The 13511-nt window shown below is 48.6% G+C and overlaps 1 protein-coding gene across 16 annotated transcripts in view; it reads left to right on the top strand.

Moving 5' to 3' along the window:
- KDM5B (lysine demethylase 5B) overlaps nucleotides 1-13511 on the top strand; it is a 179329-nt gene that overhangs the window by 54104 nt on the left and 111714 nt on the right. For all 16 annotated transcript variants that reach the window (XM_065595091.1, XM_065595087.1, XM_065595092.1 and 13 more), the window contains 2 exons: nucleotides 106-240; nucleotides 7897-7984. In XM_065595091.1, the coding sequence (XP_065451163.1) occupies nucleotides 106-240; nucleotides 7897-7984 (223 nt within the window). The remainder of the gene's footprint in view (nucleotides 1-105; nucleotides 241-7896; nucleotides 7985-13511) is intronic.

Raw genomic sequence — 13511 nt, 5'->3', positions numbered from 1 at the left:
CTTTTCACTCTAGCCCAGAAAAGGCTCTACACAATTTTGTGTGAGGTGGAATTCTGTTAGTGGTGTAGAGAAAATTAAGTAATCACAATTGTGCCTGTATTTTAGTGTTTGCAGAAGCCAGACCTCACCAGTGATACGAAGGACAAGGAATACAAACCCCACGATATTCCCCAGAGACAGTCTGTTCAGCCATCTGAAACTTGTCCCCCTGCACGTCGAGCAAAACGCATGAGAGCGGAGGTGAGAGAATATATAAATGGATAATTGTTAGGCATTATCTTAGTTTGAAAACCATAATGCAGTAGTAGTTTTCCAGCCAGGATGGCACAAACTATTAACTTTGGGGAGCTAATTTAGCTTTTTATTCACAGTAATAAATTTAACAGGTTATTAAACCTGTTCATGGGGAGTTATTCCTGATTAATTCAGTGTATCAACACTCTTATTACAGAATCAGAGTGCCTTATTATGAATGAGGTTAAACAGTGGTTAAACTGGCTTGATTCTTGCTTAACTTGATTTATCTTAATTTGGTAATTCACCAATTCAAGCTAAACCAAATTCAGTAAGAGTTAAACCTGCATTAAACTGATGCAACTTTCCTTGGGACCTGTCTATCCTGTGCACTTAATGAAGCAGGGGTTCTGTGGAAAAAGTAGCATGTGATTATTTAAGTTAAAGACTATTTGAAAATGCATACAGTATTCACAAGGGCACCAAATTAAGATTGCACAGGCATCTTTAATACAGTTAGGAAATAACTTCTGAGTGCCTGATTTTGCAAGCTTAATGTTCTTTGAATGTAGTTTTGTCTGTAATTCTAAGGTACGTAGGACTAAACCTCAGTTGGTAAATAAAACATTTTAAAAGTTAAGAGCTAAGAACTAAGAAAACTGATGACAACTGTAGACCCTTTCTGAACAGTGCAGAATTGGGAAATTTGGTAAAAAAATCTGCCTAAAGACAATAAGAAGAATTAATGACAGAGGAATTAATGCAAGTTGAATGTCTAGGATAGAAGCACCTTACAGAAAAAGTAAATCGCAGAGAAAATACCAGCCTAAGAGATTTTTCTGGGGAAGAGGAATATATTCTCAGTTATCTGATTACATTGTAGACGTGTGCAGAGTTTGAATTACTACCTGTAGCGAGGATGCGGACTCACCGGCCCGGCGCCTCCTGCTGGTCGTCTGGGAATTGCTCTTGTGACGGGTTAGATCACAGAACCCCCCTTGGGAGCTGCCACCCGATGTGTCAAGACTACTTCTGCCCCTGCTTTCCTACCCTATCAGCTTAGGACTTCAGTGCTCTACCTGGTTTGAGCCAGACTCTTGCAAACCCAGACCCAGGTCTGAACCACATCCCCTAACAGCTGTAGGCTAAACTGAAAGCCGTTTACAGAAGTGCTCTTGTCTTTAACATGCAGATGTCCAACTCCCAGTGGGGTCTAAACCCAAATAAATCCATTTTACCCTGTATAAAAAAAGTTTATACAGGGTAAACTCATAAATTGTTCCGCCCTCTATAACACTGAGAGAAGGAGATGCACAGCTGTTTGCCCCCCCCCCCCCCCCCGGGTATTAACTCAGAGTATGTATTAATAAATAAAAGTGATTTTATTAAATGGTTTCAAGTAGTAACAGACAGAACAAATGACAGGTTTCAGAGTAGCAGCCGTGTTAGTCTGTATCCGCAAAAAGAAGAACAGGAGTACTTGTGGCACCTTAGAGACTAACAAATTTATTAGAGCATAATGTAGTCCACGAAAGCTTATGCTCTAATAAATTTGTTAGTCTCTAAGGTGCCACAAGTACTCCTGTTCTTCTTTTAGACAGAACAAAGTGAATTACCAAGCAAAATAAAATAAAACACGCAAATCTAAGCCTAATACAGTAATAAAATTGAGTACAGATAAAATCTCACCCTGAGATGTTTCAATAAGTTTCTTTCACAGACTGTATCAGAGGGGTAGCCGTGTTAGTCTGGATCTGTGAAAAGCAACAGAGAGTCCTGTGGCACCTTTAAGACTAACAGATGTATTGGAGCATAAGCTTTCGTGGGTGAATGCATCCGATGAAGTGGGCATTCACCCACGAAAGCTTATGCTCCAATACATCTGTTAGTCTTAAAGGTGCCACAGGACTCTCTGTTGCTTTTCACAGACTGGACGCCTTCCTAGTCCTGGGCACAGTCCTTTCCCCTGGAACAGCCCTTGTTCCAGCTCAGGTGGTAGCTAGGGGTACATCTACACTACAGGGGGGAGTCGATTTAAGATACGCAAATTCAGCTACGTGAATAGCGTAGCTGAATTCGACGTATCGCAGCCGACTTACCCCGTTGTGAGGACGGCGGCAAAATCAACTTCTGCGGCTTTTTGTTGGCGGCGCTTACTACCACCTCCGCTGGTGGAGTTAGAGCGCCGATTCGGGGATCGATTGTCGCGTCCCGATGGGACGCGATAAATCGATCCCCGAGAGGTCGATTTCTACCCGCCGATTCAGGCGGGTAGTATAGACCTAGCCGAGGAGATTCTTCATGATGGCTCCTCTCTTTCTTCTGTTCCACCCATTTATAGATCTTTTGCATAAGGCGGGAATCCTTTGTCCCTCTCTGGGTTCCCACCCCCACCTTTTCAAAATGGAAAAGCACCAGGTTAAAGATGGATTCCAGTTCAGGTGACATGATCACATGTCACTGTAAGACTTCATTATCCACTTGCCAGCACACATGGTATACAGGGAGCCTTACAAGTAAAACAGAGCCATCTGCAGATAATTGTCCTGGTTAATGGGAGTCATCAAGATTTCAAGCCAACATTAATGGCCCACACTTTGCATAATTACAATAGGCCCTCAGAGTTATATTTCATATTTCTAGTTTCAGATACATGAGTGGTACTTTATACAAATAGGATGACCGCACTCAGTAGATTATAAGCTTTGTAATGATACCTTACAAGAGACCTTTTGCATGAAGCATATTCCAGTTACATTAGCATATTTTCATAAAATCATATAAGCCTTGGCTACACTTGCAGATATACAGCACTGTGAGTTAAACCTGACTTCGTGCAGCTGAGTAGGGAAAGCGCTGCAGTCTGTCCACACTGACAGCTGCCCAGCACACCGTCGTGGCCACATTTGCTGCAATTGCAGCGCTATTGGGAGCGGTGCATTATGGGCAGCTATCCCACAGAGCACCTCTTCCCATTCTGGCGTCGTGAGTTGTGGGAAGGGGGCGTAGGTGCGGGGCATTCTGGGTCCTGTCCCAATGCCCCGTGATGCATCGCTTCGCATCTCAGAAATCCCTTTGTTTCCGTCCATCTTTGGCGCCATCTTTCAACGGTTTCTGTGCAGCGCGATCTGTCTGCGGGAAATGGAGCCCGAACTGCTGAGGCATATGCTGATGAGCCTCGCCAGCATGTCACGTTTGGCTGTCGAACTATTCCTTAAGATTCAAAGTGAGAGTGAGGAGTCCGACAATGCTATCGAGCCGTGTAACGCGTATGACACGAAATTGCTTGTGGCATTCACGGACGTGCTCAGCACTGTGGAACGCCGTTTTTGGGCTCGGGAAACAAGCACCGAGTGGTGGGATCACGTCGTCATGGAAGTCTGGGATGACGAGCAGTGGCTGCAGAACTTTTGGATGAGAAAAGCCACTTTCATGGAACTGTGTGAGGAGCTCGCCCCCACCCTTGCGGTGCAAGGACACGAGATTGAGAGCTGCCCTGCCAGTGGAGAAGCGGGTGGCTATTGCAATCTGGAAGCTGGCAACTCCAGACAGCTTCCGGTTGGTCGCAAACCAATTTGGAGTGGGAAAGTCGACCGTTGGAATCGTGTTGATGCAAGTTTGCAAGGCCATTAATCGTATCCTACTCAGAAGAACCGTGACTCTGGGTAACGTGCATGACATTGTGGCTGGCTTTGCACAAATGGGGTTCCCTAACTGTCGAGGGGCGATAGATGGAACGCACATTCCTATTCTGGCACCACCCCACCTAGGATCCGAGTACGTTAATCGGAAGGGGTATTTCTCTATGGTTCTCCAGGTGCTCGTGGATCACCGTGGGCATTTCATTCACATTAACACAGGCTGGCCCGGAAAGGTGCATGACACACGCATCTTTCGGAACACTTGGCTGTTCAGGAAGATGCAGGCCGGGACTTTTTTCCCAGAGTGGGAGATCACGGTAGGAGAAGTCGAAATGCCCATTGTGATCCTTGGAGATCCCACTTACCCGTTAATGCCGTGGCTCATGAAACCCTACACAGGGAGCCTTGACAGCAGCAAGGAACGGTTCAACTACAGGCTGAGCCGGTGCCGAATGACTGTGGAGTGTGCCTTTGGCCGTTTAAAGGCCCGCTGGTGATCTCTGTATGGGAAGTTGGACTTGGCCGAAAACAGCATCCCCGCGATTATGTCTGCGTGCTGTGCCCTCCATAATATTTGTGAAGGGAAGGATGAAAGCTTCACTCAGGCATGGACCTCTGAGGTTCAACACCTGGAGGCAGAATTTGCACAGCCAGAGAGCAGAGCTATTACAGGGGCCCAGTGCGGGGCTGCAAGGATTAGGGATGCCTTGAGGGAGCAATTTGAGGCTGAAAACCAGCAGTGATATCTGGTGCCCTGCACGGGAGTGAAGTGCAGTAGTTCCAATCTTTAGGAATCAGTGTTTGCTAAGCAGACTTGCAGTGCCTGTTTATTTCCTGGGCTAAGGAGTCTTTTACTTTATGCAATAATAAAGAATGTTTTCAAAGCCAAAAAATCCATTTATTGAAAAGAAACAAGGGGATAGAGTGGGGAATGGTACAGTCACAGATTCGCGTATGTCCTGTCTGGTGTGCTGTGCAGTGAGTGCTGCAGTTCAGGATAGCTATACTGCATGGTGATGGGGGTTGAGTGTAGAGGGTAAGGGTCGTGGTTTTCAGGGCTGGGTGATGAAGATACTGGTGTTGGAGGCAGCGGGTGGCGTGAAGAACACGGAAGTTGGGGAAAGTGGGTTGAAGGTGACAGTGGGGCACAATGGAAAGAGTTTTGGGACAAGGGCTGTAGGGGGGGGTGGCGTTTGCGATACTGCTCCTCTATCTGCATGGCTACGAGCTCCTGGATAGCGTCTGCTTGGCGCTCCAGGATGCTTATGAGCCGATCCGTGCTTTGCTGCCGGTGCTCGGTGCTTTGCCGCCGGTACGCTGCATTTTCCTGGCGGATCCTGCTTTCTCTCTCCCTCCAGTTCAGTGCTTTCTCATTCTCTTTAATAGATTGCCGCATCACTTCTTGCAGCATGTCATCTTTGCTTTTTCGCGGTCTCTTCCTGAGTCTTTGCAGTCTCTGAGCAGGCGATAAGAGGGACGGCTGAGGTCTCAAGGTTGATGCAGCTGTATAGGCAAAATGCAATATTTAACATAGGCAGCAGTGTTTATACCAGACAGAGTAATGATTTCCCCCGCACTTAAGGAGTAGAAAACACACAGGGTCTACACAATAGCGTAATTTTCCCATCCGAAACAGAGCACACATATCCCACAGGAGCCTCAAAATGGTGAGTAAGGGGGACTGATTGATTGTTTCAGGGCTGCACTGTCCTCTGGGTTTCTGTGCCTTGGGGAGAGCCAACAGCTTCAGGGAGCACCTACACTGAACACTGTCCCAACATTTTCCACAGGAGTTCATCCTGGACGATATCTCGCTGCTGAGGGTGACCTGGGAAGCAAGGGAGGGTCTTCTACTGCAATGCGGCTTCTACCCTGGCCCATGTGCAGCTTGCCTGTGTGCAGCAATGGTCCCCCTCGCGGCACAGTGGCACGGACACGTTAGCCTGGCTGGGACAAGGACCACAGTGGCTCTCCCGATAAACCTGCGCAAGCACATTGCACATGTTCTGGATGAGACATTCGAGGAGATTACCGAGGCCGATTACTGCAATGTGATAAACCACATCAGTGCACTATTCCGCATCTAGGCATGCATGCCTAACCCTCCTCTTCCAAAGAGCCTGCACCGAAAAAATTCCTTCCCGAAAAAAAAACCCCGCTTACTGGGAACCCGCTCTTCTGTTTGTCCTCTACCAAGCACCAGCCGCTGCGACTGGCTACCTTCCTCCTGGCTCGAGAATAGCTCCTGGCTGCATGGCTCCAGGGATTCCGGGGTGTCTCCATCCGGCCCACCATCATCACTCCCGTTTTCCTCCTCCTCTTCCTCCTCCCCCAACCCACACCGGCTCTGAAGTGTCCATGGTGGTGCTCGGAGTGGAGGTGGGGTTAACCCCAAGTATTGCATCCAGCTCTTTGTAGAATCGGCAGGTCGCGGGGGGAGTACCCGAGCGGCCGTTTGCGTCGCGGGCTTTGCGGTAGGCACTCCGCAGTTCCTTCACTTTAATCCTGCACTGCAGGGCGTCCTGGTCATGGCCCCTTTCCATCATGTCCTTTGATACCTTCCCGAAGGTATCGTAATTCCTACGGCTGGAGCGCAGCTGGGACTGTACAGCTTCCTCCCCCCAAACACTGATGAGGTCCAGCAACTCGCCATTGCTCCATGCTGGGGCTCGCTTGGCGCGTGGAGGCATGGTCACCTGGAAAGATTCGCTGATAGCACTCCACGCCACGCCACGCCAGGCTGAGCAAACAGGAAGGGGATTTTTAAAATTCCCAGGGAATGTAAAGGGTGGGTCACATGGTTGGTTACCTGAGGCCAGGGCAGTAGAGTTTGAACTGATGACCAGAGTGGCTAGAACAGGCATTGTGGGATACTGCCAAATAATTCTGGAGGCCATTCACAGCGCATTGGGCAGCCACACTGGCGCCGCAGTGCTGCAGCGGCAGCGCAATACTTGCTATTCCTCTTGGGGAGGTGGAGTACATGCAGCGCTGCAACCACGGAGATGCAGCGCTGCAAATGCCTTGCCAGTGTGGACAGGGAGTGAGTTACAGCGCTGGGGGCGGCTTTACAGCGCTTTAACTCGCAAGTTTAGCCAAGGCCATAGAGTGCAACATCACAGCTCTTTTCCAGCATACAGAGCGCCCTCTGCAGGCCGTCGTCTCGCCTGCCGCTGGCCCCATGTCCCTCCCAGACCCCGGTGCCCTTTACCTCGGGGTTCTACCCCAGCAGTACCCCTCACTCTGAGTCTCCCCTCCCAGGGGAACCCCCAACCCTTTAAACCCACTTTGCCTCAGTGGCTACTGCCAATCATCATCTAGCCCCCTTTCTCTGGGGCAGACTGCAGTCTGTAATGGCCACTCATCATTGGCAAGGGGTTAGGACCTGCTGCCTTTACCTATTCCCAGGCTGTATCTCTGCAGCCCCAGTACCTCTGCAGGCCTTCACCAAGAAGTGGGCTGTAGTCCACGAAAGCTTATGCTCTAATAAATTTGTTAGTCTCTAAGGTGCCACAAGTTCTCCTAGTCTTTTAGATGTTATCCTTCTTGATCCTCCCAAGAGTGGGGATCTGTAGTGATAATATTGGAACGACTAAGAAGAGTTACTTGCTTGTAGCATAAGTATTTCAAATAGGTTATTGATTTAGATGAATGCTCCACACCCTTCATCCCCATTTATTCAGAGCGTAAACAGCCGTTGAGGAGGTGGAAGGAACGGATGATGAGGGCCCTTCAGGTGGCCTTTCAATGGAGCATTACATAGCTTGAAGCAGAGGCCACGTGGTCTCCCAAGGGTCAGTTTTTTCAGAAGGTTTTGGTCTTTCAAGTGTGCAGGTATATGTTGAGAGTGTGGGTCTCTACTGATGATCTATTTAAGCTATAGGTAAGTAAGTCTTTTTTACCTCTGAACAATGTAGTTTGTAATGAACAGTATCTGGGTTACAAATATAACATTTAGAACTGAAGAATTGAAGTTTGAGTAAGATGTTCAATTACTAAATATGACCATTTATTTTTTAAGGCTACTAATATTAAAATGGAGTCAGATGAAACCCCAGAAGCCAAAACTCATAATTTGAGGCGCAGAATGGGATGTACACCTGCAAATGGTAAGTGGATCAATGGGGGATGAAACAAAATATGAATGTGATGCTGCTGCTTGCAGGAGGGATGCTCAAAAGCAGCAGCCAGGCATTCTACCTCAGCAATCCGCCCCAACCAAACTTTTCACTCTTACCTTCACAAATATTGTGCAACATGCAACACGCGGCTATGACCATAGGAATGTTATCTTTGTTGAGATTGAACCTGCCATAAAGGCATCACCAGTGTGCCTTCAATCTGCCAAATGCACATCCCACTGTCATCCTGCACCTACTCAGCCTATTGTTGAACATTACTGCTATCTAAATTTCCCGTGTATGGCTTCATGAGCCATGACATTAAGGGGTACGCTGGGTCACCCTGAATCACTGTGGGCATTTCAACATCCCTTGCTGTAATCTTCTGGTCTGGAAAGAAAGCTCCTGCTTGCCACTTTCTGTACAGGCCAGTGTTTCTAAAGATGCAGCTTTCCAGACCACCCCGCATTGATGTCAGTGAAATGCCTGTGGTGATCCACAACACCATGGAGAAGTACCACTTCCTATTGATATACGCTGTTGCAAGGTGGTCCTGTGCCATCTATCACCCCTCCGTAGTTTGGGAAACCCATTTCTGCAAAGCCATCCACTATTTCACACACATTGCCAAGAGTCATGGTCCTTTGCACCGGGATGCGAGTAATAGCCCTCCACACTTGCATTAACGCAGCCCCAACAGTCGACTTCCCGACTCCAAACTGATTTGCGACCGACCAGTAACAGTCTGGAGTCACCAGCTTCCATGTTGTGATCGCTATGTGCTTCTCCGCCGAGAGGGCAGCTCTCATTTGGGTGTCCCTGTGCTGCAGGGCTGGGGCGAGCTCAGCACACAGTTCCAGGAAGAACAATGAGGAGTCCTTGTGGCACCTTAGAGACTAACAAATTTATTTGGGCATAAGCTTTTGTGGGCTAGAACCCACTTCATCAGATGTATGGAGTGGAAAATACAGTAGCAGATATATATATATACATAGTATATGAAAAGATGGGAGTTTCCTTACCAATGGGGGAGGGGAGGTCTCAGTCTAACGAGACAATTCAATTAACAGTAGAATACCCAGGGAGGAAAAATCACTTCTGTAGTGGTAATGAGGGTGGCCCATTTCAAACAGTTGACAAGGAGGTGTGAGTAACAGTAGGGGGAAATTAGTTTTTGTAATGACCCATCCATTCCCAGTTTTTATTCAGGCCTAATTTGACGCTGTTCAGTTTGCAAATTAATTCCAGTTCTGCAGTTTCATGTTGGAGTCTGTTTTTGAAGTTTTTTGTTGTTGAATTGCCACTTTTAAGTCTGTTATTGGGTGTCCAGGGAGATTGAAGTGTTGTCTTACTGGTTTTTGAATGTTAGAATTCCTGACGTCAGATTTGTGTCCATTTATTCTTTTGCGTAGAGACTGTCCGGTTTGGCCAGTGCACATGGCAGACGGGCATTGCTGGCACATGATGGCATATATCACATTGGTAGATGTGCAGGTGAACGAGGCCCTGATGGTGTGGCTGATGTGATTAGGTCCTATGATGGTGTCCCTTGAATAGATATGCGGACAGAGTTGGCTCTGGGGTTTGTTACAGGGTTTGGTTCCTGGGTTAGTGTTTTTGTTGTGTGGTGTGTAGTTGCTGGTATTTGCTTCAGGTTGGGGGACTGTCTGTAAGCGAGGACAGGCCTGTCTCCCAAGGTCTGTGAGAGTGAGGGATCGTCCTTCAGGATAGGTTGTAGATCCTTGATGATGTGCTGGAGAGGTTTTAGTTGGGGGCTGTAGGTGATGGCTAGTGGCGTTCTGTTACTTTCTTTGTTGGGCCTGTCTTGTAGTAGGTAACTTCTGGGTACCCTTCTGGCTCTGTCAATCTGTTTCTTCACTTCAGCAGGTGGGCATTGTAGTTTTAAGAATATTTGATAGAGATCTTGTAGGTGTTTGTCTCTGTCTGAGGGATTGGAGCAAATGCGGTTGTATCTTAGAGCTTGGCTGTAGACAATGGATTATGTGATGTGGTCTGGATGAAAGCTGGAGGCATGTAGGTAAGTATAGTGGTCAGTAGGTTCTTCTTCGAGAGATGTCCCTGTGGGTGCTCCACTCTAAGTGTTGGTGCGTCCCTGCGCCTTCACTCGGAGACTTTTCGTAGCAGTACTCGTACTGGCCACACATGCACAGAGGCTGCCCCCCGCAGTGAGTCTAGGATAATAGTGCGCATGCGTGGCCAATCTCCTCAGTTCCTTCTCTACCGTCCCCGGCCTGAGACGGAGCTCAGCAGACTCGTTAGGAAATCCCTCACTTTGTTACTATTACTTGTTCTAGTAGTTAGTTTGTTGTCAATTCTTGTTAGTGTAGCTCATTAGTTCTTTTATCTGTTTAAAAAAAAAAAATTTTCTCTCAGCCGCAGCCGCTTCTACCATGCGTGGCTCCATAGGCTTTAAGCGCTGCGCTACGTGTAAGGACGCTATTCCGCTCTCTGATGGCCACTCTCATTGTATAAAATGCCTGGGGGAAACACACATTCCCCAAAAATGTGCCCACTGTACCAAACTCAGTTCCAGGGCACGAAAGGACAGGGAGCTTAAACTGAAACTGCTCCTCCTGCAGAAGTCTATCGGGTCAGTTTCAGACCCAGGAGCCGACTCCAGCTCTACTACCCGCCACAGCCCCCCTGCTTCAAAAAAACTGAAGAAAGCTACAAAAAAGGGGCAGCCCTCTCCAACAAAGAAGTTGGTGAGGCACAAAAGTGCCTCAGGCAGGTCAACAATTTCCCTGCCTGTGTTTCCTCGCCTCAGCACTTTTGAAGAGCTGGGCTCTTCAGGCACCGCACGAAAGCCGCCTCAGGCTGCGGCGGCGGCGCGAAGCTCTGGTGCCGAGGCTTCAGGCTTTCAGTTGCCTGCCTCGTTTATGGCACTGTTCGGCACCGAGACGAACAGGGTGCCGACATTTCCAGCCTTGCCTGATCCTGTGCGGGCTGATGTTGTCCTCCGGGCACCTACCATGGCACCGGCAACCGCGGCACAGGCTGACAGGGAGATCAAAGGAAAAACCCCTGCTCAGAGGTATGTTCCCTCAGGGCAACTTCCTCCTCCGCAGCTTTCACCTCATGCAGGAGCCTCACCTTTTCAATTCACTCAGACAGCAGATCTATTGGTCTCACCTATTCTGCAGTCTCCCCTGATAAATGCCTGTTTTTCTCCAATGCTGGATTCAGGATCAGAACAACCTTCCTCCAGTAAGGAGGAAACTGATCCACAGGCAGTTTTTTCTCCTTATCAAGACTCCCAGACCCAGATCAACAGGGGTTACAAAAAAAACCTACCTCAGCCTGTTCTCAGTATCCTGCCCCATGGGGAGTGAACCCTTGGATGGCACCACCTATGCCCTACCCACCACCAGGGCAAGGTTGGGCACCATGGGCATTGTACCCCCGAGAACACATGCGCTACGGCACTTCGACCAGGCGCAACACCGGTTTAGCACTGCCTCGTGACGGACCTGCCAGTGACATAAGATACCAGGCAGCACCGTCACACTCCCAGGAGCAACTGAGTCCTGCTCCTATTCCAGCAGAGTCCGACGTAACGCTTGAGGAAGCCTTACTTCCCCTTCCTCCAACCCCGTTGGATGACTATGCCAAATTCCAAGACCTCTTTAAAAGAGCTGCAGGTGACTTGAAAATTAACTTAGAGGAAGTCACTGAACAACAGCATGAACTAACAGACATTTTGCAGCCCTCTTCTTCCTCTAGAGTGGCATTACCAATCAACATAGCCCTTTTAGAACCCGCTAAATCCATCTGGCAGAATCCAGCCACTAGCCTACCTACCTGTAAACAAGCGGACAGGAAGTACTTCATTCCTTCAAAGGGCTCTGAATTCCTTTTTACCCATCCAGCGCCAAACTCATTGGTAGTGGACGCAGCAAACCAGAGGGCCAAACAACAGTACGCCCGCTCCACCCCAGCCAACAAGGACAGTAAACGCCTGGACCTCTTCGGCCGTAAAGTATATGCATCCTCGACGCTACAATTTCGCATAGCTAATTATACCGCAGTCCTTGCAAAATATGACCACAAAAACTATAATAAATTCATGGATTTTATTGATCACATCCCAGAACAGAAGAAACAACAATTCACAGCTCTGGTTTCCGAGGGACAAACCATATCACGCACCGCTCTCCAAGCGGCCCTCGATGTAGCTAACACTGCAGCAAGGTCGACCGCCACAGCAGTGGTCATGCGACGGGGTTCATGGCTCTCTTCCTCCTTCTTCCCTCGAGAGGTCCAGAGCACCATTGAAGATCTTCCCTTCGATGGGGAAAAACTTTTTGCCTCCACCACAAACGGCATGCTGCATTCGATGAAGGACGCAAGAGCAACCCTCCGGTCCCTAGGCCTCCAGCCACCTGCGACCAGAAGACGACAATATAGATATCAACCTTATCACCGACCACGCTACCCCACATTTTCACAACACTCCTATAGACCACAGGAACAACAACAGCAACAACATCGCCAAAGACCAAGATTCCAGCGTCGTCGTCCTAATTCTACAGGGGCGCTGCAACCCCCTCCAACTAATAGGCAGATTTGAAGCATTGGTCGAGGGTTTAGAAAACAGCATTCCCACATCAGCCGGCACACCTATCTTTGGACACCGCCTACGACCATTCTCTCATCAATGGCAGAAAATTACATCCGACAAATGGGTCATAGAGGTAGGACTGCCTACAAATACTAGGTCACATGGCCTCGTGCACCTCCGTCGTTCAAAATGCACGTCTATATATGAGGTGCTTCCAAGCGTGGTTGGCCACGGTGTACAGACCGAATGTGCACCCTCTAAACAAGACTCTCTCCTTACCTGCCCGAGTCAAAGATTCTCTACAGTGGTGGACAATTCACTCCAACCTCTGCTCTGGAGTCCCCTTTCTTCAGCAGGCTCCATCCCTCATACTGACGACCGATGCATCTCTGACAGGATGGGGTGCACACATGTCTCACCACACAGCCCAGGGGCTTTGGTCTTCAACCGAGACCTCTCTCCATATAAATGTCCTAGAACTTCGAGCCATTCGCAATGCGTGCCGTCAATTCCTACCACTGATCAAGAACCAACACGTACGCATAATGACAGACATTATTGCATGCATGTTCTACGTGAACAGGCAGGGGGGAGCTCGATCCCAGTCTCTGTGCACAGAGGCTATGAAACTCTGGAACTGGTGCATTGCGAACAACATCCGGGTATCAGCGGCCTACCTTCCTGGAGTGATGAATACCACAGGGGACGAACTAAGCAGACGTTTCCCGTGGGATCACGAATGGGAATTAAACGAGCACACCATTCGCAACATATTCCGCATTTGGGGCTACCCAGCAATAGACCTCTTTGCAACTGCAAAAAACAAGAAATGTCCCAATTTTTGCTCCAGAGCAGGGCTAGGCAAACATTCCCTGGGAGACGCATTCATGATCCCATGGCACCAAAACTTACTGTATGCGTTTCCCCCGATAC

This window comes from Chrysemys picta, chromosome 4 (assembly GCF_011386835.1).
Source record: "Chrysemys picta bellii isolate R12L10 chromosome 4, ASM1138683v2, whole genome shotgun sequence".
NCBI lineage: Eukaryota > Metazoa > Chordata > Testudines > Emydidae > Chrysemys > Chrysemys picta.
Note: the sequence above shows the minus strand (reverse complement) of the source record. Positions and strands in the feature narration are given on the sequence as shown.